General features: G+C 39.2%; 1 protein-coding gene across 9 annotated transcripts in view; it reads right to left on the bottom strand.

Moving 5' to 3' along the window:
• The window catches only part of LOC131455096 (diacylglycerol kinase zeta-like), an 80568-nt gene that overhangs the window by 25447 nt on the left and 33411 nt on the right, over positions 1–21710 (bottom strand). For 6 of the 9 annotated variants that reach the window (XM_058622605.1, XM_058622606.1, XM_058622597.1 and 3 more), the window contains 18 exons: positions 21162–21278; positions 20694–20765; positions 20167–20265; positions 19267–19349; positions 19121–19181; positions 18335–18448; positions 17818–17955; positions 16292–16370; positions 16089–16144; positions 15309–15371; positions 15058–15131; positions 13794–13905; positions 13320–13406; positions 12736–12848; positions 12263–12363; positions 8021–8100; positions 7713–7757; positions 228–294 (listed from right to left, as the gene is read on the bottom strand). In XM_058622605.1, coding sequence (XP_058478588.1) covers positions 228–294; positions 7713–7757; positions 8021–8100; positions 12263–12363; positions 12736–12848; positions 13320–13406; positions 13794–13905; positions 15058–15131; positions 15309–15371; positions 16089–16144; positions 16292–16370; positions 17818–17955; positions 18335–18448; positions 19121–19181; positions 19267–19349; positions 20167–20265; positions 20694–20765; positions 21162–21278 — 1561 coding nt within the window. The remainder of the gene's footprint in view (positions 1–227; positions 295–7712; positions 7758–8020; positions 8101–12262; positions 12364–12735; positions 12849–13319; positions 13407–13793; positions 13906–15057; positions 15132–15308; positions 15372–16088; positions 16145–16291; positions 16371–17817; positions 17956–18334; positions 18449–19120; positions 19182–19266; positions 19350–20166; positions 20266–20693; positions 20766–21161; positions 21279–21710) is intronic. The other 3 variants (XM_058622598.1, XM_058622601.1, XM_058622599.1) reach the window with 2 other exon arrangements.

Genomic DNA, 21710 nt, shown 5'->3' on the forward strand with positions numbered 1-21710 from the left:
GTGTTTGTAAAGGACACTGAAACATCTTTCATTTCTAATCTCATTAATTCTTTGTCAAATGGGAGCATAGATTGGATTGGTTGTGTTTTTAATTAAAAATGATTTGCATTTGTCACATTACACATGTATAAAGAAGCTTCTTCTTGTCTACTTAAGTTATTTTTCAGTTGAGGAGTCAAGGTATTGGAATTATCTTGTTACTCTTACTAAGATTGTAATGCACTTACAGTCAAGGAAACACCATTTTGGAGACAATCTCTGTGTGGAGAGAATCTTTGGCTTGCTGGCCTCTTCCTGAATAAAAGACAGACAGAATAGAGGGATTAATAGAGGTGATGAGTGGCTAACAATTTTATACACATACAGTATATATGTAACTTTTTGTGTTCTACAGAGGACTGCAAAACTCGATTAACTCAGAGGGCAGTGAAGTGGGTGGCCCAGTAGGTTCAGATTCTTTGGTTAAAAATGTTATTGTGAGAAAGTAAGAGCCAGTGAATAACACCATCCCACCGCTGGTCATTGAGATTTTTTGGTTAGTTATACAGAAGCTCACAGGGCACTGTGAGTTCCTAAGTTACTGCATCATCCATCCATCCATCTTCTGCCACTTATCCGAAGTCAGGTCACGGGGGTAGCAGCTTGAGCAGAGAAGTCCAGACTTCCCTTCCCCTGCACTTCCGGGGGAATCCAGAGGCGTTCCCAGGCCAGCCGAGAGAAATAGTCTCTCCAGTGAGTCTTCCCTGGGGCCTCCTCCCAGTGGGAAATGCCCGGAGCACCTCACCAAGGAGGTGTTCAGGAGGCATCCCAACCAGATGCCCGGGCCACCTCCTCTGGCTCTTCTTGATGGAACAGTGGCTCTAATCTGAGCCCCTCCCAGATGACCGAGCTAGAGCATAGATCGACCGGTAAATCTGCATCATTACACATCCTAATGATGCATTTGCGCCAAACACATTTTCTTTATATTTTATACAAATGAATAAGATACAAAGTCTGCATTCCCTTATATAAATTAATTATTTGTGTGTGTTGTATACAAACTAGAGGCCAATGAAAAAAATCCTTAAAGCTAGACAACAAACAAAAAGATACTTTAAGTCAGACAATTGAACCTCATGTATTGTGTCACATTGTGTCTACGACTGTTGTTCACACCTTCTCCACTTCCCTCATTACTTTAAGTTTTTGTATTTTGGTATCACCCTATTCCAATTAGTCCGTAACAATGCAGCCGGACTTTTAACAAGGTCAAAAAAAGCCACACAGCATATTACAGAGACTCCTGCCTCCCTGCTATGGCTCTGTGGACTCTAGATTAAATGTATCTTCTTTGTCTATAGAACACTAAATGTTGCTAGCCCTGTGTCTGTCTGTGAAGTCCTGCCCCCACACCTCGCTGTCAAGACTCCTCAGATCCCCCGACCAAAGACTCTTGTCTGTTCCTAGATCAATGACTAAACAGTGCGTTGATGGAGCTTTGACAATCCCCCTCTTCCTCCACCATTTTGTTCTGTGTTGTCTTAAAACACACATTTCCTCATTAACTGTTGACTGTGGCCAACTTTTTCTGTGGCCGTTTGTTTGATGCTGCTTGTTCTTTCTTTTTTGCTGTAAACTCGGGTGTCCTCTTTGTTGTGGCCGCTCTAAAACAGACAGCAGTGTAATGGAAGACTGTGCCTTCCATTTTATGACTGTGCTTGTGTGTAGTCAACACAACTCCAAGTCATTTGACTGCATGTCAACAAGGTCATCCACACAACTTTTGAAGGAAAGCATCCTCAGATTAATGCTCCCGGTCAACTATGTCAGTTAGTTTGTCGTTTAGTCAGTCAATCACTCAATTGACCAAAAAAACAAATACCAACCTCAACCACATCTAACCAACCAATTAATCAAGCAGAAAGTTAGAATGACCAACTAGTCAACCACATCCACCCAACTAACCAAAATACCAACTACAACCACACCAAACCAACTGAACAATCAACCAACCAGAACAACATCAGACCAACTAGCTAATCAACCACAACCAAACACACCAATAAACCAACCATATCCATCCAACCAACCGACCAATTACAGCATTATCTCTCAACTAACAACAACCACAGCATCAGACCAAACATCTATCAACCAACACACTGGCCAAACACATCCAACCAACCAACATCAACCAACAAACCATTACAGTCACCAGATTTACTGAAGGAGATCATATTTTCAAAATTATTTGGATTTGCATTAAATATTTCTCTTACCATCTCTATCAAACTGAAATAAAAAAGCAAAGGGGCGATACTGGTCTATGATACAATGTCAGTGGGGACACTGTATTGAAATACCGTTGTCATAGAAATGAAACCCACGCGCAGCACTTTTTTGAAGCTCTCTCAAGCACCCTGCCAGGGCTGTTCTACCAGAGAAAAGCACTATGCGGCTTCACCACATTGACTTGCATAATATCTTGTTGGAAAAGTGAATACGTCTTATATTTCAAGATAAGATAATTTAGAGTAAAGATAATCTGTATTATTCTGGCAACTTTTACCAAATATAAAACAGTTTTGCACTGAAAAAAAGTCACTCCAACAGATGTGGCAGGAAGAGAAGAAGCCAAAGAAAGTGAAGTTACTGTATTTTCATTTCAAACTGCAAACCTTTCATGAAGACTAGGACAGACAGGCTGGCTGAAGTAAACACCTCCACTCTCCTTGGATGCTTTTGTCTGTACTTATCTATATCTGCTGTTGAGTTCAGTGGCAGTCTCGAGCTGAGTCGAACGCCTGAGGCTTTTACAGCAAACCTACAAACACTGAATCAAACGCTGAACCTGTCTGACTGACTCTTCTTCACCCTCTTTCTTCTCCTGTCTCTTCTCAATTCACTCCTGTTCATCTTGTGCCGAGTTCCTGGACTGCAGTGGTCAGCGTCACGCTTTGTCAAATTGCCTTGTAGATCCACTGTTTCATTTCGCTCGTGCTGTGTGTGGCAGAAGTTGAGAAGCCTTTCAAGCTGAAGCATAAGTAAATCCCATTATGCAAACAGATGGCAGCCAATCAAATCATGCTTATGAATTTTAGTTCAAACTGTGCTCCACTGAAATTGAGCACTGAAATAAGGCTGTTTTCCCCAACCAAACAACAAACCACACAAAACCACATCTAACCACACCACACCAATAAACCACAATCATCCAAAAAACCAAGTGTGCCAAATCTGAAAGGATTTCATTAAGGCGTGAAGATGTTGGAGGTTATGGCAACATTGTCGTAGTCCAAGTTAACATTAACACAATTTGTAGGATTATCTGAAGATATTCTAAAGATACTGTATAGTGTTCACAAGAATGGGATGAAAGGTTGGATGAATGAACAACCCAAAAACTTGCCACCGATAAAAGCATGTCGTGTTTGAATGGAGTCATCCTAGTACACTGAGTGTATAGTAATTACAAGACATGGGCTATTCTACAACAGGAAGTCTGACGACAACTCTCAAGCTGTGTTGTTAGTGTTTAGCTATGTTAAAAATAACCTTGATCGATTTACTGTGGCTGCCAAAGGGGAAAAGCGCTTCAGGTGTGGGTATATGACGTCCACATAAAGAGCACATCTTGTGCTTCAGTAACGGAATCCACAATGACACAAAGTGGCAAAGATGTCGTTAAGACATTGTACTCTATATTAAAACTTTTGTGTAGTTACTACAATCACTTGTTGCTGACAGCCATGTTTTCACAAAGCTTGCACGTCCCTATCCCCAGCTGCTTCTCAGCACAGGGAGCACACACTGTGCAATCAGCTGAATGAAACACATTGACTACGTCCAAGTACTTCATACAACCTCACCTCAAAAATCCTCAATTCTCCATTTAACAAAAGAGAAAGTTTAGTTATGAAGCTCATACTTTGAATGAGCACTTTCTCTTACAGCACAGGGACTAATTAATACCTTAAATCTGTAGTCTGTAGGACAAAGCTACACATTTGTGAGGATCGCATTGACATCCTGTATCTTATTTTAATTAAGTGTGGCAAATGATGAATAAAAAGAGCGAAAGAACAAAAGTGAAAAAGTGACTTAATTGTATAGTCAAGAGTCAGCTTCAAAAGTACCAAAAGTATGTCTTTAATTTTGAATAGGTTCTCTGTTGTCTGTTCTTGTCCTCTGCTGATGGCGAGTGACAAACAAAAGCGTGTTATCTGAACAATGATTAACCTGGATATGACAATGAGAAAACCTCAAACGTCTGAGGATATTATGACCTCAAAAAGACGACCTGATTAACCCTGTAATTAAAAACAAAAGCCTAGATGTTTTTCTCTCTCATTTCTCTTCCCAGGCACAGAACAGAGAGAATTATCTCTACATTCTTGGACAAACTCAGCACAGTAATAAATAGAAATTAAAATCTTGGCCACGTGCACATACCAAACACATAATACAACCACGATCTCACACATGCATGCAGGCATTCACCCACAACAGTTCATGCATCATGCTTTAACACTGAGACACATGACGGAAACTAATCTCAATTCTTTGTGGACGTGTGTGTTTTTGTCAGTGCTGACTACACTAAGCACTATTTTATTTTTGCCTTTTCTGATGATAGACCTTTTAGGTCTTAAGCCTCTCTCCCCTGCACCAAATTCCATACAGAAAATCTGTGTTTCTTTATTTCACGCGGACAAAGGAGCTGCTCGTCTACTGCTGCTTTGTCTGATAAGTCTGTCTTGCTTAGGTAACACAAGATCTGGATTAGGTTTGGAAACTGCATTAAGTTTTTGGATATTGTTGGTCACTTACAAGACAAACCAAGACCCTTGACAACATCTTCAAGTAATAGCTGACAGCTGTGAGTGATTCCTGCTTTATCTTCAGGCTTCGAAGATCAATCACTTACTTAAATGTGGCCGTGACTCCCAAAGCCAAGCCAGCATCACCTTATATGAGTAAAAGAACAAGCTATGGCTCCCCTTCAGTGACTTTACAGAAGAGTTCTTGGTTGCCCACGGAAGGGAGGAGAAACACTGAGGCTCCCCAGAGATTACAGTCTCCAGTGATGACTTTGAGGGCAGCCTCACTAGGGAGCTGAGTAAGTAGGATTTGAATCCAAGTCATAGCTGCATAGTGTGCTGGGTCAGAGACTTTTTTTATTAGGTGTGTGCATCATCTCTGAGGTTGGAGAGCCTGTGATACTCCCATTGTGGCTATTTTAGTTTCCTTTTTTTATGTGTTTTGTCTGACATTAATAACTTAACACACAAGGATCAATTTCTCCTGTCTGGAGCACAGCGAGGAAAAAAGACTGACTGGAGATGTTGTACTTCTACCCCCAGCCAGTGTCTGAGTTTGGCTGAACATAGCTATGTTCAGACATGCAATTTATAACACTACCAGTTTAATTTATCGGTTACAGTAATGGCCTGTGATACATTAAACCACAGGTCTTCATTAAGGAGATGAACAGACTTTAACGGATAGTGCTGCAATGCTCATGTGATATTTAGGATCTGACACATAAGACAAACGTGTAAAAGGTCCTTTTTTTTCTTCTGAACACTGCAACACTACAGCAGCTTGTGAGTGGGAAATTAATGTCGTGTTACATAACTTTATCCAGGATCATTAAAAGGGTTAAGTGACGGAATTAATATATTGACTAATGGCCATTGGCTGAGTTTGTCATTTGGTTGGTATTTTTGTTCATTTCTTTTTGCTGACATAATGGTCCATGAGTAAAGTAAATTTATCATACCTACAATATATTAGTGACAGATATCAAGAAATGGCACTAAATCGGTACTGGTTCCTTAATAGTCAGTGCTGACGCATCGAACAGACAATGAAACGTAACAGAGTTAATTTTATTTTTATTTTAATTTTAATAAAAAAATTTTTTTATTACATTTCTTTTAATTTTGCTACCATTTTTCTGATTCTCATCCATCGTCTAATGATGACAAAGCTGGCTGTGTTTGAAGAAGTCATAGCTGACAAGTGACTCGAAAGTTTAGGCTGACTTTGCAAAATTTGGCAAAATCACACCGAATTGTAGGAGTCTTCCCTCCCACCGCCCTCCCAGCTCAAAGCTTATTGAAAAAGATTTACAGCTCTTCACTACAGTAGACCCTGCCCTCTAGTGGTAAGGTATAAAGGGCAGATTCACTCACAGCTCTCCCCCACATGTACGCATTGAGGCATTGTTAGCACCAAATTTTAAAAGAGAAACAATAAAAGCATTGGAATTAAGGCGCAGGAAAGTATAAGTAATATATCAATAACAAACAAATGACACCCATCCCAGATAATGAATATAATCATAAATGAACCAGAAATAGACTGTGACCAGTTGTGGAGCTGACGGTTGGTGGTTGAAAGATTTTTGCATATCACCTAACCCTTGTTCAAGCCCTATGAAAATGTGGAGATTTTTTACTAAAATAAAGATTAAATTCGCCAGTTGTGTTGTTAAAACCACCAACATATTATTTAAGTTGTGTGTTCCAGCAATCTACCATGACTATCATGCTGCTTTAGTTCAGAATCAAAAGTTGTTGTCTATGTCTGTTTAGATATGAAATGACAAAGACGATCCCTGCAACATGTTTTTGTGTATCTGTGTGTGTGTGTACACACTCGCTGTGCTTTGTAATGCATTCACTGTTCTGTTATTGCAGTGTGTTTGTCTGTTTGTGTGTGGGTGTTTGCTTGTTGAGAATAGTGCATGTTTAAGCGTGTGCAGGATGTCATGCCATAGTTGCATTTCCAGTGCTCAATAAAGAGACTTCTTCTGGTGTCGGGTGTGACCTTTCTCCCAAAATCCACCCCTGGACTCAGACAGGAAGTGGTAAAAATATGTCCCTTACTCAGGAGTTTGATGGTTTTACTCAAAATAATAATAAAAAAAAAAGAGCAAACGTGTGAAAACAGCAGTAATATGAGAGGAGCAGTATGCTGCCTCACACTTGAATATGTCTCAGTTTTGCTGCTGTGGTTGAACGTTCATGCTTGAGCACATATTACATCATGTCTGTCAAACTGTGTTCAAGCAGAGCCACATGCAGCGAGACTCCATATATTTGGGAATTAATTTTGCTTGGATCATTAGCAATAGTTCAAAGTTAATAATTCCTGTTCTATTAAAATTGTACTTTGTTCTCTGCTTTAGAAGGTCTTATCTGACTAGAAAGTGAAGTTTGTCTTGCTTTGTAAAGAGCTCACACCCCGCAGCAAAGTCCTTCGAGAGAACAAATGATTTTTTTGTCATCACACAAAGGAGCTTTTGATCTATTGCGGCCTCCATCAGTTAGTTCAAATGTGTTATTTTGTGAATTAAATGTTTGAAATCTTTCATTCAAATTGACCAAAGTGGCACAATTGTACCAAGCAAGGCAGCACTTCCTCATGAGCTGAAAATGCTGATTTTCTCTATGGAATTTGGTGGGGGGGGGGGGTTTACCAGTCAGAAAAGGCTGTTTAATAGTAAAACGCATCTATATTCAGGATATTGTAGAATTAAGAAAGTGTACATATTTTAGGTGAGCCAGCAGAGCATGAAACATTACTCAGTTATCCCTTAAATATGTTGTTTTACTGACTGTCGTGTGACATTATGCCTGTGAAAGTGGTTGCTGTTAGTTTCCTATGTGCCTCTGAGCCAAACAAATGACCACACTGCAGACTCCCAACATCCAACTACCAACCTGCAGTCCCAAGCATCTAAAGGGGGGATGGACAGAGCAGAAGTCCTAGAGAGGAAGACGGCAGTGTAGGAGGGTAGAAAGTAGAGTAGTCTCGACATTAAGACATTTAGGGAACACACATACGCACAAAAGCACTCACACAGATTAATTAGCTGCACTTTACATTAAAGTTCCTGCTTCCTCTCTTTTTCCTCTTACTTTGTGTCACAGTCATTTTACCCCTTTTCTTCTCTGTGACACAGAACCGTAACCTTTCGATTTCATCTCTACACCTCTCCTTCCATCCCCCCCTCCCTTCCGTGTCTTACCTCCTGCAGACGCTGGATGTGTTCTCGGCAGGTCTCCAAGTCACTGTCGCCAGGAACCACAATCAGGCCCAGAGGAATCGCTGGAGATACAGAGTAACAAGACAATTATCCAGCAGCACTTTGACTTCATACAGTCCTGCCCGCAGGATCCTGTGAGTACTGCCAGCTCTAGTGAAGACTCGGGATTTGAGATGTAATTAAATAGCCAGCAGCACTAAAGGCCCTGGGGACCATAAATAAACAAATACTGTAGAAGAGAAGTGTCACCTGTTTTTGTGTATGAGGACACTGAAACACAGCTGTAATTATTAATTAATTAATTCCTTGATACATTATTTTTTGTGTGAAAGAAACCAGTTTTGGGTATTCTGAGCGTGTGAGGTTATATAGAGCCGTTTCAGAGCTGGTATAACATCTAGAGACATATGTGCCCACATTCCTGAGCATGACAACCTCCTCAACTGATGTCCTTCTACCAAGTTTTGTACTTTTATCAGTAGCCACTGGCACAATATTACAAATGATTGCACTTTTGTAATTGTTAAAATTTTATTTGTAACATGTTAAAGGTTTAATGAGTAACATTTAGGGGCGTTTATTGGCAGAAATTGAATGTACTACTCAGACGTATCTTTCTATAACTGTAAAATTTAAAAAAATATATGGTTGTTATAGCCATAAACTAAGACTATAATATATACTTTGGATTTATGGAGATCTTCTGCCTTCATTTTCTACAGCGGTCTGAATAAACAAATTAGTCAGAGTGTGCGTTTCACGTTTTGAAGTAGAAGCTGACTACACAAAAGAAGAAGTTCATAATACTTCAAATTTAATGTTCTCTAATATTATTGCTGTAGCTTTAGGAAACACCAAAGCTACTGTCATGGCTTCCATCACCATGGAGAGGGACACCAGTGAGAAACTACAACAATAATCCCTTCATACAATACAGCAGCCATTTTGACATAATTCAGCAGGAAAAGCACAGGTGTTACTGGTCACAATAACAATGGCTCTGTTCAGATCATGTTAATCAAGACACTGTGACAGTGAACCAGCATGAAACTGAAGAAGCTAATATTAATTGAACTATTTACACCTGCAATATGTCCGACTATGTCCAAATGGCTGCTGTGCTAAGGGTCCATGATTGGTCAGCACATGTTTTCTGATGCTAGTGAAGCAGCAGCTCACACATGTGTCTAACAAAGACATCTACATTGCCAAGCGTGGGCCAACATCACTGCCATGAAACAAAAGCACATATAAATGTGTCTTTCTTTTCACTGATGAGATGCAATGGCTGAACTGCGGCCCAGCTCTGGAGGTGCCAAGCTGACGTTTTGCATCTAGATCTTTTATTTCCCTAAATGAGCCTGACTAAGCTAGCTTGTCATCACCGAGCCAACGTAGTTTGCTGGAACAATGGAGAGCGGTCCCCGAGGAAGAGCGGGCCACACGGCCGCCCACTGCGCCAACGCATCGCTGCTGGCTGAACATCGCGCAGAAGAGCTGTCAAACCGAGCAATGGGATCCTAAACCCACACACAAACACACACAAACACCTCATTGATAATAAAAACCTCTGTGAGGGAAGCAAAGACTCTGCTGGGAGTAAGCAAAAGGGAACTTCCCCAAACAGAGAAAAAAAAAGATCATACTATAAAATACCTATATTGCAGTGTGGTACTACAGTCCTCTGTGATAACCTCCTTCATTTTTAATAGAGCGACAGCGGGTGCTGCACTGATCCAGCTGAACCAACAGGTGCTCTTTCATGAGGCAGATAAAAAATCCACAAAAACAAAATTGCTTCTGCTATGATAACACTGCAGACAACTGTGCAGGTAAAACAAAAGACACTACCTATATCGACTCTTAAGTCTTCACCGGAATTTGACAAAATCTAATCGGTTAGAATTACATGCCACACATTGATGATATTCTAGTACAAGGGATTGTCTTATAACAAAGGGAAAAATAGATTTTAACTACTTGTTCATCTAATAAAAACACCACCAAATTAAATCTACAGCATTGTAAGAATATTTGCTGCTATATATGGCCAAAAATCTTGCTATATTTATTCCTCTGAACCCATGAAAGTATAATTTTTGTTGCCACAAACAATGTTTTTTTTTTCTGGTTGTTCAGGCAAGACAAGTCATTTATCTTGTGTTATTTATCCTGCATTATAGTAATCTGAGCTGAAGCTTTAATAAACCTATTACATGATCTTCTTTTATATAACGCAATACAGAAAGTGTACTTATTAAAGGTCAATTTAAATCTATATTAAACAGTCTCTCTGTTCTTTCCATGTTCGGGACGGAGTGCACCGCCTCAGTGAGAAATGGCTGTGAGAAGATATAACCACGGTGCCTCGGGGGGTATGAGACATATTTTTACCATCCACCATCTCCCAGTGTGCCACACTTCCACAAGTTGAGAGCCGTGATTGATTTGCATAATGAAAAAAAAACCAGCACAACAACAGCACAGTGAGAACAAAGGACAATGTAAAACAAAACACAAGAAACCTTTTTGGACGAAATTTAAAATAAATGTTTTATTTATTAATATGGATTTGCTGATGTAGGTGTTTATCTGTATGTGCTGTATATATTTCTAACATGGAGAACATAGGCTGAAGTCTCAGGAAACATGAAATGCAAAGCAGGGAAACAAAAAAGAACCATGTTGACTTTAACAGGATTACAAAACAAGCTGTGCACTGTGTAGGGAAATGTAACAGTGCCACCCTGTGTCAACACTCTGAACTGGTGTGTGTGTGTATGTGTGAATGTGTGAATGTGTGTGTTCTAATTTGGCAACAACATGATTTTTGTGAATGCCAATAAAGCCATTTGAATTAAACTGCGTTGACAGGTGGAGCGTTCTCCTTCCATATTCTTCAAACATCAGCGATGCAAATCCTGCTCCCTTTGTGTTTGTGTGTAAGTGCGGAGGATGGACAGACAGCTAAAGATTGATCTTGTTGACCTTCACGTCAAGGCCCCGCCCTCTAATCATAGAGCTGTTTGCCTCCCACTTTAATCTGAAGGCTCACTGAGGTACATGGACGTGCAGCTTCACAGTGCTGTCTGACTCTGTGGTCACAAACTGACCAGCAACAAGCAAGTAACCACATGTGGAAATATTATGTGGTCTGATGTAACGGATTTCAGAAAGAAAAAGAACACGCAATACTGTGCAAACGCTATAATGACCATACTGTATTATTTTTTTCTCAATCACTTGATGGGATCACATCCAGAAAATACTGGAAACATGTATGCAGTTTTAAATAAGTAAGTCAATAATAAAGAGTCATGTATTTAGTGTGACATTACATAATAGCACAAGCCTCCAGTTGAAACCATAATTATGTTAAGAACTTGTAAACTTGTGCTTGAGCATTACATACAAATAAGTTAAACTCATTGACAGCTTGACAAGAATATGAAACCAACTTTCAGTCACATCATTCCACTTCAAATGCAGAATTTGACAGACAGAAAAACAACAAAGCTGGTGGTGCCCTGAGACTTTTGCACAGTACGGTCTATTTAAACTTTTTTTTCTGACGAGCAAAGCAAAGAAGCTAAAGTAGAGAGTGACATCTACATAGCAGTGATAGACATCACACAGCTTCTCAGAATGTTTATCTCCATTTAAAGGCCACAACTCCTTTGCTGATACCAAAACCAGCATATTCCTGAAATATATAAAATCTTACTATTTTACATTGAACCATTTACTGATAACAAATGAAAATTATTTAATCATAATATGATTAAGTCATGTGTTCACGGAAATATTTTATTGGATATTATCTAATAAAATATTTATATCACAACTTATTTAACTCAATTAACTTTCTAAATAAAGTTTGCTTCAAACTTAGTGTGTGTATGTCTAAACCTAAATATTGATAGACCAATATATTGACATCCTGACTCATGAAATATGATTATAGACACTGGCAATATAAATTAATACAGAAAATGGCCAATAGAAAAAAATACAGCACAGATTTCCAGCCAGTTTGACTGAAATGCATCATTACGTAGTGACTCCTAGTGATATATTGTTAAAGGAACATATTGTTAAGTGCAGAATCACTGTATTGTTTGCAATTCCCACCCCCACTCCACATGACATGAGCTATGATGAGTAATTGAAAATGTGATAACCCCCACTGCGTACATGAGTGTAAGTGAATGTGTGTCTCCTTACATGCTTGCCGCAGTTTGTCCTTGTCGTAGTGCAGAGCCTCATAATCAGTCATACTGATCCTGCTCACTCGGATCCTCAGCCTCTCTGGGACTGGCTGCTGACTGAGACACACAGAAATACATCACTTTTAACAACTTACACTCGTGCTAGTTACACACCATAATACTTCTGACCATGGGACTTCAGTGGGCAATAGTTCTGGCTCTGTGTGTGTGTGTGTGTGTGTGTGTGTGCATGAATGTATATCTTCATGAGGACCAAGGACAAACGTGAGGAAATTTTGTGAAAGTGGAGATAACTTTGCTGGTCCTTACGACTTTTAAGGGCTTTTCAGGATTAGACTTGAATTGAGGTTAGTGTTAGACATTTAGTTTTGATGGTTAAGGTTCGGGTAAGGGGCTTAGGGAATGCATTGTATCTGAGTGTGGGTGTGTGTGTGTGTGTGTGTGTGTGTGTGTGTGTTTACTACTCACTCGTTGAGGTGTGGTAGTGAGGTCCGTCGTTTGGTTTTCTGAACCATGTTGGCCTGGTTTCTGAGGCTGATTTGGATGACAGAGGGAGCAAGTCTACAAGGTTCACCATCCACCTAACAATAACACAAACCAACCTATCAACAAACTGACCAAAACACTGACACACTATTTAAACAATCAACCAACAAGCTCAATCAGTTACTCAACCGTTTAAACAAGTAACCATTTGACCATTTGATCAAGCAACCAACCAACCAGTTTGCCAACCAATGAACCAAACACCTAACATTCAGCCAAACAACCAACAAACCAGTTAATCAATCAGTTTGTCAACAATTATGCAGTCAAACAATCAGTCAACCAGATGGCCAATTAATCAACAAAACACTTAACTTACTGACTGAACAACTACTCAACAATTGAATTATTCATCCAAATGACTTCATTCATCATCAATACAACAATGGCTCACATTTGTTACAGCTGTTCAATGTGATTCAGATGTAAAAGTGAGAAAATAAATCAGCAGAAGCTTCAGGAATATTATAACATGATGATGCTACAGTGGTGACACGTGTATGTACCTGGACTGGGAGAGGCTTAGTGGTGGTGAGGGTGACTTCTCGACACTGGTTCAACCGCTCGCCATGACCTCCGACCTGGAGAGTAGCCTGCAAACACACACACACACACACACTCTTAGCAATCATTCATTATTCACACTGTAGCTTTTCACTGCATCATCCCACACTTTTTAACCTCAATGCTTTAACTTACAATAGTGGATTTATATCACTAGTTACTTAAAGATGTTCCATCTCAGTGTGCTCAGTTTTTTTTTTCTGAAGGGCAAATCTTGAAAAACCAAACACTCCTCTGACCATCTGCTGCACAAGAAATGTGACTTTGTTTTGGGTTTCAGACACACATTGTTGTGTGAGAGAATAGAAAAGAATATTTTTTTTATTTCAACACATTAAGTGGCTTGTGTCTGGTATTTTGTCCGTTTTACTTCCAATGGTTATCATGGCGACCAGGTCACAGTGAGAGCTACATACCAAAGAAGTCATAGTGAATCCAATGACCTCGATGTATCCATCATCATGGCGTTGAGGTTCAAAGTCATGGTGCTCGCTGGGATTACCCCAAGGTGTAGTGCCCGCACAGTACCTGAACACACACACACACACATACACACACAGGTGTCAGTGCCTGAAATACACACACAGCAACATTTAGTGTAATGATCATAATCATCACCATCTGTGCACACAAAACATATTTCAACAGTAGACAGAAAACTAAAGCTTTAGTGATACATATACAGTCTATGAGAGCTTCACACTGAATGTTTTAACATACTAAAACCTGGCTGCAAGCCAGGACATGAGGGAAAAACTGATTTTAGCCACTAAACTAAAGGCCCACCTAATAAAATCTACCCTCTGTGGTAGCTTATTTTTGTTTCTTTATCCATTTTGACACGAAACATGGGTTCACACCGCACACCAGTCCATCAGAGTTGTACATCTACTGCCTCAGACAGTGGGACTTCAGTGTGTGGAATCTGACATTCAGATTTACTTAATTGACACAAACCTATCAAATGTGGAAGCAGGAGACGAGCAACTTACAATGTCCCAGTCCGCTAAAACACAGATTTTCTCAATAGATTTAGGTGTGTGTCTTCATTATCCTAGACTTCGGCAGGTGTTCAACAAAGTTTTCCTTGTCCCTCCACTGTCAGCCAGGTTTTCAGTAATAGTGAGCCTCCATGTCTCGTTGTGCAAGTGCCTGATACAAACTGATACAATTCAAAAAACTAAAACTATGATTTTAAAACTAAGGTATCGCCTATGCCATATTTAGTATACAGTTAGCTTATCTGAGACAGTACTGAAAATGAGTGAAGCTAGTCTTTGTCATGTCTAAATGATTCATGGATAATATAATTGCATATTTATTGTTGACATCTTTATCCAAATTATGAATAGAGTGATAAATGCAGGATCCCAGAAGCCTCACAGGAGCACAATAGCTCTTTTAAAATTCAATTTCACAGTTTTGATTAAATAAAGGATTAAAAGTCTGGATATTTGAAAATTGATGAGATATTTTCAAGTTAAAATATACAGAGAAGAGTAGGTTGAGAGGTGCTTGAATGTAAGAGGAAATGTGGAGAGCAGATGGTAGAAGGGATACATATATTTTCGAGCTGACAGTTGAGCCAGAACAATTCAAAAATAATACTTTTGGTGATACAGTGACATAACAGCTCACTGTAACAGGAGACTGCTCCAGTAAAGACTAAGTGCAACTGACCTGGGGATGTTGAGGAAGACCAGACACTGCAGCTTCAAGTCCTGAACCTTCGATGTTAAATCTGTCCCATCACACTATGGACAGACAGAGAGGGAGGAAGTGAGAGGGATATGGTAAGACAAAGAGAGAGCGAGAGACAATGAGTGAGACGCAGACAAAAAGAGAGCGAACGGCGAGAGAGCAGAGAGGAAATGAGTCTGTGTTTTCACATGAATGACTGATGGCTATTTATTTGATTGACAGCTACTTACCACCACTTTGATGTGCTTAGACAGGTCTTTGGAGCTTCCCATCAAGAAATCTGAGAAGGCTGTCTGTGTGAGAGACAGATAGAGGGAGAGAGGGAGAGAGGGAGAGAGGGAGCGAAAGAGGCAGACGGGCATCATCATTAAATACAGCCACAGTTGGATGGAGCAGTCTTCCACTGCCTCCAGCTAAGTCAGAGGCAGAGTGTTCTCAAACTACAACTGTCAATAAACTTCAGCATTTAGTTTCTATTCTACATCCTCTCCTGATTCAAATTGTGTTTACTACACACACACACAAAAAAATCAATACTGGACATGCAAAACTAAACATACAGTCAAATAGTCCCCATGAGCTAAAAATACAGGTTTACTCTGTGGACTTTAGTGTGAGGGGTTAGAGCAGTTTACAAACGTAAGTTTCCAGTCAGAAAATTCTGTTTAACCATGAGATAAAGTGGCAAAACTATTCTTATGATATTATAGCTGTCAAAAGGTGAGTAGTGGTCGTGGTTTTTGTTCCAAGCACAGATCAAAGTCAGCTGTGTGTATGACACTAATTAGATAATTATAAATGTTATCTCATACCACCTTCTAATACCTGGTGTAAACATAAACAGATCATTATATCACATCATGCAACATTGTTTTATCACAATAGTTAATTAAACCATTTAAAAGCAATGGAGAAAAATATAATAATCAATAATTACACAGTGTGCACAAATAATAACATATCTCATGTAGGCATGTAGACAACGATCTTTAATATGGGGGTGAACTCACCCCAGCATAGAACATCTTATTTCTAAACCGACTGTTAAACTTCTCTGGGTTGGCCTCTAAAACAGACAGAGAGAAAGAGAAAAAAACTATTTAATCACTGAATAACATAACTGGAAAAACTGTTTGTTTTTTTCAATAATCTGCACATTGGGTAATATTTAGGATTTGTTTTGGATATGTATTGATCCTGAGTGTGCGTGTACCTCGAGATTCATGGAACTCCAAGGTCACATGGGCATCAAATCCAAGACTGAAGTAATTGTTGAAAACATCTAGAGGAAGCTGTGGGAGATGTACACATACATACACACACACACACACACACACACACACAACATCTAGGTTAAGCATCTTGTTACTGTCAAAACTGCTTGTCAAGAAAAAAAAAATAACTTGCTGATGCCACTGCAACTTCCATACAGTGGAATTCTCTCCCACAAGAGCAGCTTTAAAAATACAGCTTTCACATTCAAGTGTGAGGGGAGCCAACAGGAAGCTGGCGGCAGCCCACGACAAGCTCTACTGCTGTAGGACAATACTGCAAATCCTCTCAAAAGAGGATTGTTGGCATATGTGCCCAGTGAGCAACTTCTATAGAAGTGAATGGACACAATTTATTTTTTTTTTTTTTATAAACACCATTCAGTTCTTTGAAAATAAATCCTTACAAGTCAAAATCTGAGGAGTGTGAATATTTAAATCCTGATAGCTTCAGTCAGAGTTTGTAAAGAGCTGGATGGAAAGGGCACTGATTAGCTGCTGAACAGTCAACTTCTACACTTCATGGGGGAGCTCAGGTCTTTTTTAAGGGGCACATATGAGGTACTGACACATCATTAACATTGACATGCCTCTGTGAACCAGCCTGGGACTGTGACTTTCACTCTCACTGATAACATTACTGATTTTAGCCACTTAACAAAAGGCTCACCTGATAAAATCTACACTTGATTAAGTCTACAATCATACAAGAATATGTTCTGTTAAGTCTGTCATCCTCTGCACCAAATTATAGAGATAAAATTGTCAATTTCAGCTTGCAATTCAGTTCAGTTCAGTTCAGTTCAGGACACCTGAACTGCTGTTGTCTGTTGCTGCCTTGTTTAGTAAGTTATTGTCACCAATCAATATTATTATATAGTATATATTATATTATTATATTTATATTAATTATAATATATGACCTATCCAAAACCAAAATCGCAAGATAACACATTTTTGAACTTGGAGGAGGCAACAGTGGATTAATACCTACAGTGTGCTGTGAGTTTCCAGCTGGTAAAGGATGTCTAATAGCAAGATAAAGCCCTCTGTTGAGTAGCTAAAAATGAATTGACCACTGGCAGTCAATGTTTTCACAGTGAGCATAATGGTTCTCAGCGCATCGAGACAACAGGGGATGCACAAAGCTGAGGCAGTGCTGACTATGAGCCTCATAAAACCACACTTAAAAACAACAAACTGTCAATGAAATGCCTCTTCATACTTTTTGCATTACGTGCCTGCATGTGGGTGACTGCACATACAGTCGTGTACGTGGATAAATGTTGACATTTACTTCAAGCGAACCAAAGCAGACCTCTGCAGACTGGTGGAGAATATGAATTGTCCTTTAGTTCGAAGGGCTGATGAGACGGTTAGATAAGGATTGACGTGTCCACGGAATCACAGGTCAGCTCAGACTTAATGGACACGCTGCCGTTAACGCGTGCACCACATGCACACTGACCTTATCAGTTTGCTGCTCGTCCAGTTCCGCCCCTGCACTGAGGTTTGGTTCAACCTGCAGATTCCATCTGTCGAGCTGGACCACAGTGCCGTCCTCAACATGGGAAAGGATTTTAGACAGAGGTTCATCAGTGTAGCCCTAGAACAGAGAGAGAGACAGAGAGAGAATGTAAAGCATATAAAACAGGTAAAATGATCAGTTTGTGCAAAAAGTGAGGCTACTAAAACATGGCATTCTCCCAAGTCTTGCCCAAGTGACACGGCCCCACCCTGATTCCACACAACATTAATATGCAAATGAATGAATGCAGAATAAAACATTAAAGTGCTAAACTCTAAGCCTGAAATCAATTTTATTTGGTGTTTCTTCTCTGGAATTAGTGATAAAAGCAAAGGAATTGAAGGTCAGAGTAACAAGTGGCCAGTAATTCAGGTGTCACAGTAGATGACTGCACTTTGTGTCCTCTCACAGACTTAAGCCGGCTGTATTTGTTAGTTTTATTAGTTTTGGTACACACCCCTCCCCAGTTGAGGGTCCTGGCGAGGTCATTTCCTGTCCCCAGTGGTAACACAGCAACAGGAGGTTGAGGGTTTAACGCCAGCTCATCAAGACAAGATAGAATCCAGCCCACCTAGTTAAAAACAAACACAAACGTTACACAGTCGTTCCATGTCTTTGTCACCATTAGACAACATGATGTACTGTGGGCTACAATGACAAATGGATAATGAACCATAAACTATTATAATATTTAATATCAGCAACTGAATGCTCTCCAGATAATCTGTTAGGATGATGTGCAGGAGAGTTTACAGTTGACAAACTTCAGTTTCCAGTTGATAAAGACTGGAAAAACAGTAAAAGAAAATTATTTATAAAGTTGCAGCTAATTCAATTGTTTTTTTGTTTCAATTAAAAATAATAAATGCTTAAAAAGGTCCAATGAGTAATAATTAGGGGGGAGGTTACTGGCAGAATTTGAATATACTTCAATATAATCACATAGAGTAAGTGTACTTTATTTACTTTACAAAGGCTGCCACCTTGTGTCACCATGTTTCTACAGCAGCCAGAATCTAGGAGAGACTAGTCACATTTTGAAGCATAATCTTACAACAAAAATTAAGAATTAGATTATTTCTGGTGTACAGACACCACCTTAATTTCTTACACACTGGACTTGATAAGATATTTAACTCTTTCTAGATTTTTTGATATAGTAGTTCCTTTTTAATTATAATAACAACAGAAATGTACAGTTTATATTTTGTGTGTGTGTGTGTGTGTGTGTGTTACTCCTCACAGTGCCATCTCCTCCACATGCCAGGATCCTCAGGTTGTGGACTTTACGATATAGCTCCAGGCTACAAGATAGTTAGTGGTCGGTTCAGTCAAACAAATCTGTTGGATGTTTATATCTTTCGTGATTTGTGTGTGTGTGTAACCTACCCCTCCTTTGGTCCTCCTTGGCTCAGGTCAAACACCTGTCTAGGGTTCAGATACCACATGAACGACTGCAGGATCTTGGTTCCCTGTCAGACAGAGAAACACACAGAACATTGGACAGCTATAGCACAAAGTAAATGAGTGAACACAAAACTTACTGCTAATGCTCTTAATGGTCTCAATCACAAGTCTCAGTTGAAATAAATACAACATTTAGGGCACTAAAAGTCAAAGATGCCATAAAGCACTGCATGTATTGGGCATGGATACTGTAGTGTCAGCTGTTTCCATAAATGCATGATTACAGGTATCGATGGTGGACGAGTAAGCTATAATTGTGGCCGTGTTCACACCACTTTACGCAGATTCTGATTTAACGTAATTCAAACAGGTCAAAAACCTGAAGGAGCGAAATATAACAATGCTAAACTAAAGTATTAATACTGCTAAAATAGACTACGGTTTTGAGAAAAATTTGAAATAATAAATCAATAAATAAAACTGTCTAATTACCAATGTTGTTACAAACATATAAAGGGGTTGCAACAGGATTTGTTGTAAAACAGTACATGCATACAGTATTTCTGTTTCCTATAAGAGGTTTGGAAACATGGCAGAAAAGTTATCGAGGTTGCTAGTTAGCATTAGCATCTCCCACAACTCCTAACCTGAACAAACTAACCATTATCCTGAATTATACAAATATTACTTCCATTACCAATGTTAAACAAACACATGTTTCTAATGCTATCAAAACATATGACATTTTAGTGTTTTCACTGGCAGAGCTTTGACCAGAGGGGTTAGGATGTATCAGTTGCATATCATCGATGTGTAGCATGCTAAAGCTAGTTTTTCCACCTGTCCTGATCACTCGTCCTACAGCAGTAGCTAAGTACTTACCTGGTTTCCTCCACTTTTGGGGTTGACAAACACTAGTAGAGGCTTCATCAGAGGTGAAGGGATGGGTCGGATTATAAACGGCCTCCATTGTCGTCCCTCCTGTCACAAGAGAAAATAACCTGCTTTTGCAGCATTGTTATCCAGTCACACCTACTAACCTGAGGCTAGCTTAAAAAAAACTACAGGGACTAAAAAAAAAGGCTGAACAAACTACTTTATATTCTGATAAAAAATGTAGGGTAGAAGAAGCAATCATTCTGTAATCAGTTCTTGATTGTTCTGTTTTCTTTTTAAAGGCAAATGTAACCTTAAAATATGGAGAAGTTAATGTTTTAATGGTGCTGTGAGGTTATAATCATCTGTTTTAAATCTATTACACAGTGAATACTGACGTAAAGCTCCACTTTGTAAAGAAATAAACTCTGATTTATACGTATATTTATAACGTGTTCAGCTCCATGATTGAAACCTTACATGTCCTCAGCCTCTAGAGGGCCACAGAGTATACACAGCAATGCAGTACTGACCTCTGCTCCTTTCTTGCTGCTTTTCCTCTTAAACGACGTTCTCTTCTTCTTCTTACTTGACTTCATAGATGACTGCAAGACACAGATGTACTCTTTTGATGTCAGTTTTCTATGATGGTCGCACAGCAGATTAGTATTACTATCAGACAGACATGCTATAATAGTACAGGCAAAAAATATCCTTAAAAAGTTACTTTAAAGCTATTAAATGGGCCATTTGTGCAGCAGACACACGACTGGTCACAGAGGGAAAAATCACAGGTGTTCAACAACAAATTAATTAAGACTGAAGAAAGGCATTGTTAATGTGACTAGTAACACCTGTGCTTTTCCTAATAACACATATCAAAATGGCCATTGTGGAAAAAAGTCCATTAGAAGATATTCATGCTTGACAAGACAAGCACTGTCAAGTCTCTGGTTCACATAATCCCAAACTAGTTTCAGAGAGACTGAAAGCAGTGTTACCTGATGACGTCGGATTCGAATGATCCATGTGGGCGGGACTATGAGGGCGGCATGAGGTCCTATAGGACACGCCTCCTCAATTTGCTGCAGCATGAAGCAGGAAACCTTGTTGTGATACTGAGGAGAGAAACGCAGTGTTGCACTTAAACATCTGTTTTCCACTGCTCAAAAACACCCATTAACATTCAGTAACATTTGGCTTTTTTTGGCATTCACTTTGGGTCAAATGCAAACATCTTTTTGAGATGATAAGTGTCAATACACTGTAAATACACTCTAAATATCTACTTTTTATAATCTGGATCACATGCACAATACAGCAGATAATAACTGTTTATTTATTTGTTTTTTAAATGTTAAATAAAGGATATTTATTGTGCTAGAGACAGTGAAATTCAATATATATGTCAAATTCTGCGCTAAAATTTCAGTGTTATTAAGTGACTTTTTAAAATGTAATTTGTCAATTCCATACATGCAACAGCCTTTAAAACCATATCATGTCACAATATAGATTTAATATCGATATATTGTCCAGCCCTACTCTAA

The sequence above is a fragment of the Solea solea genome, chromosome 2 (genome assembly GCF_958295425.1).
Source record: "Solea solea chromosome 2, fSolSol10.1, whole genome shotgun sequence".
Classification (NCBI taxonomy): domain Eukaryota; kingdom Metazoa; phylum Chordata; class Actinopteri; order Pleuronectiformes; family Soleidae; genus Solea; species Solea solea.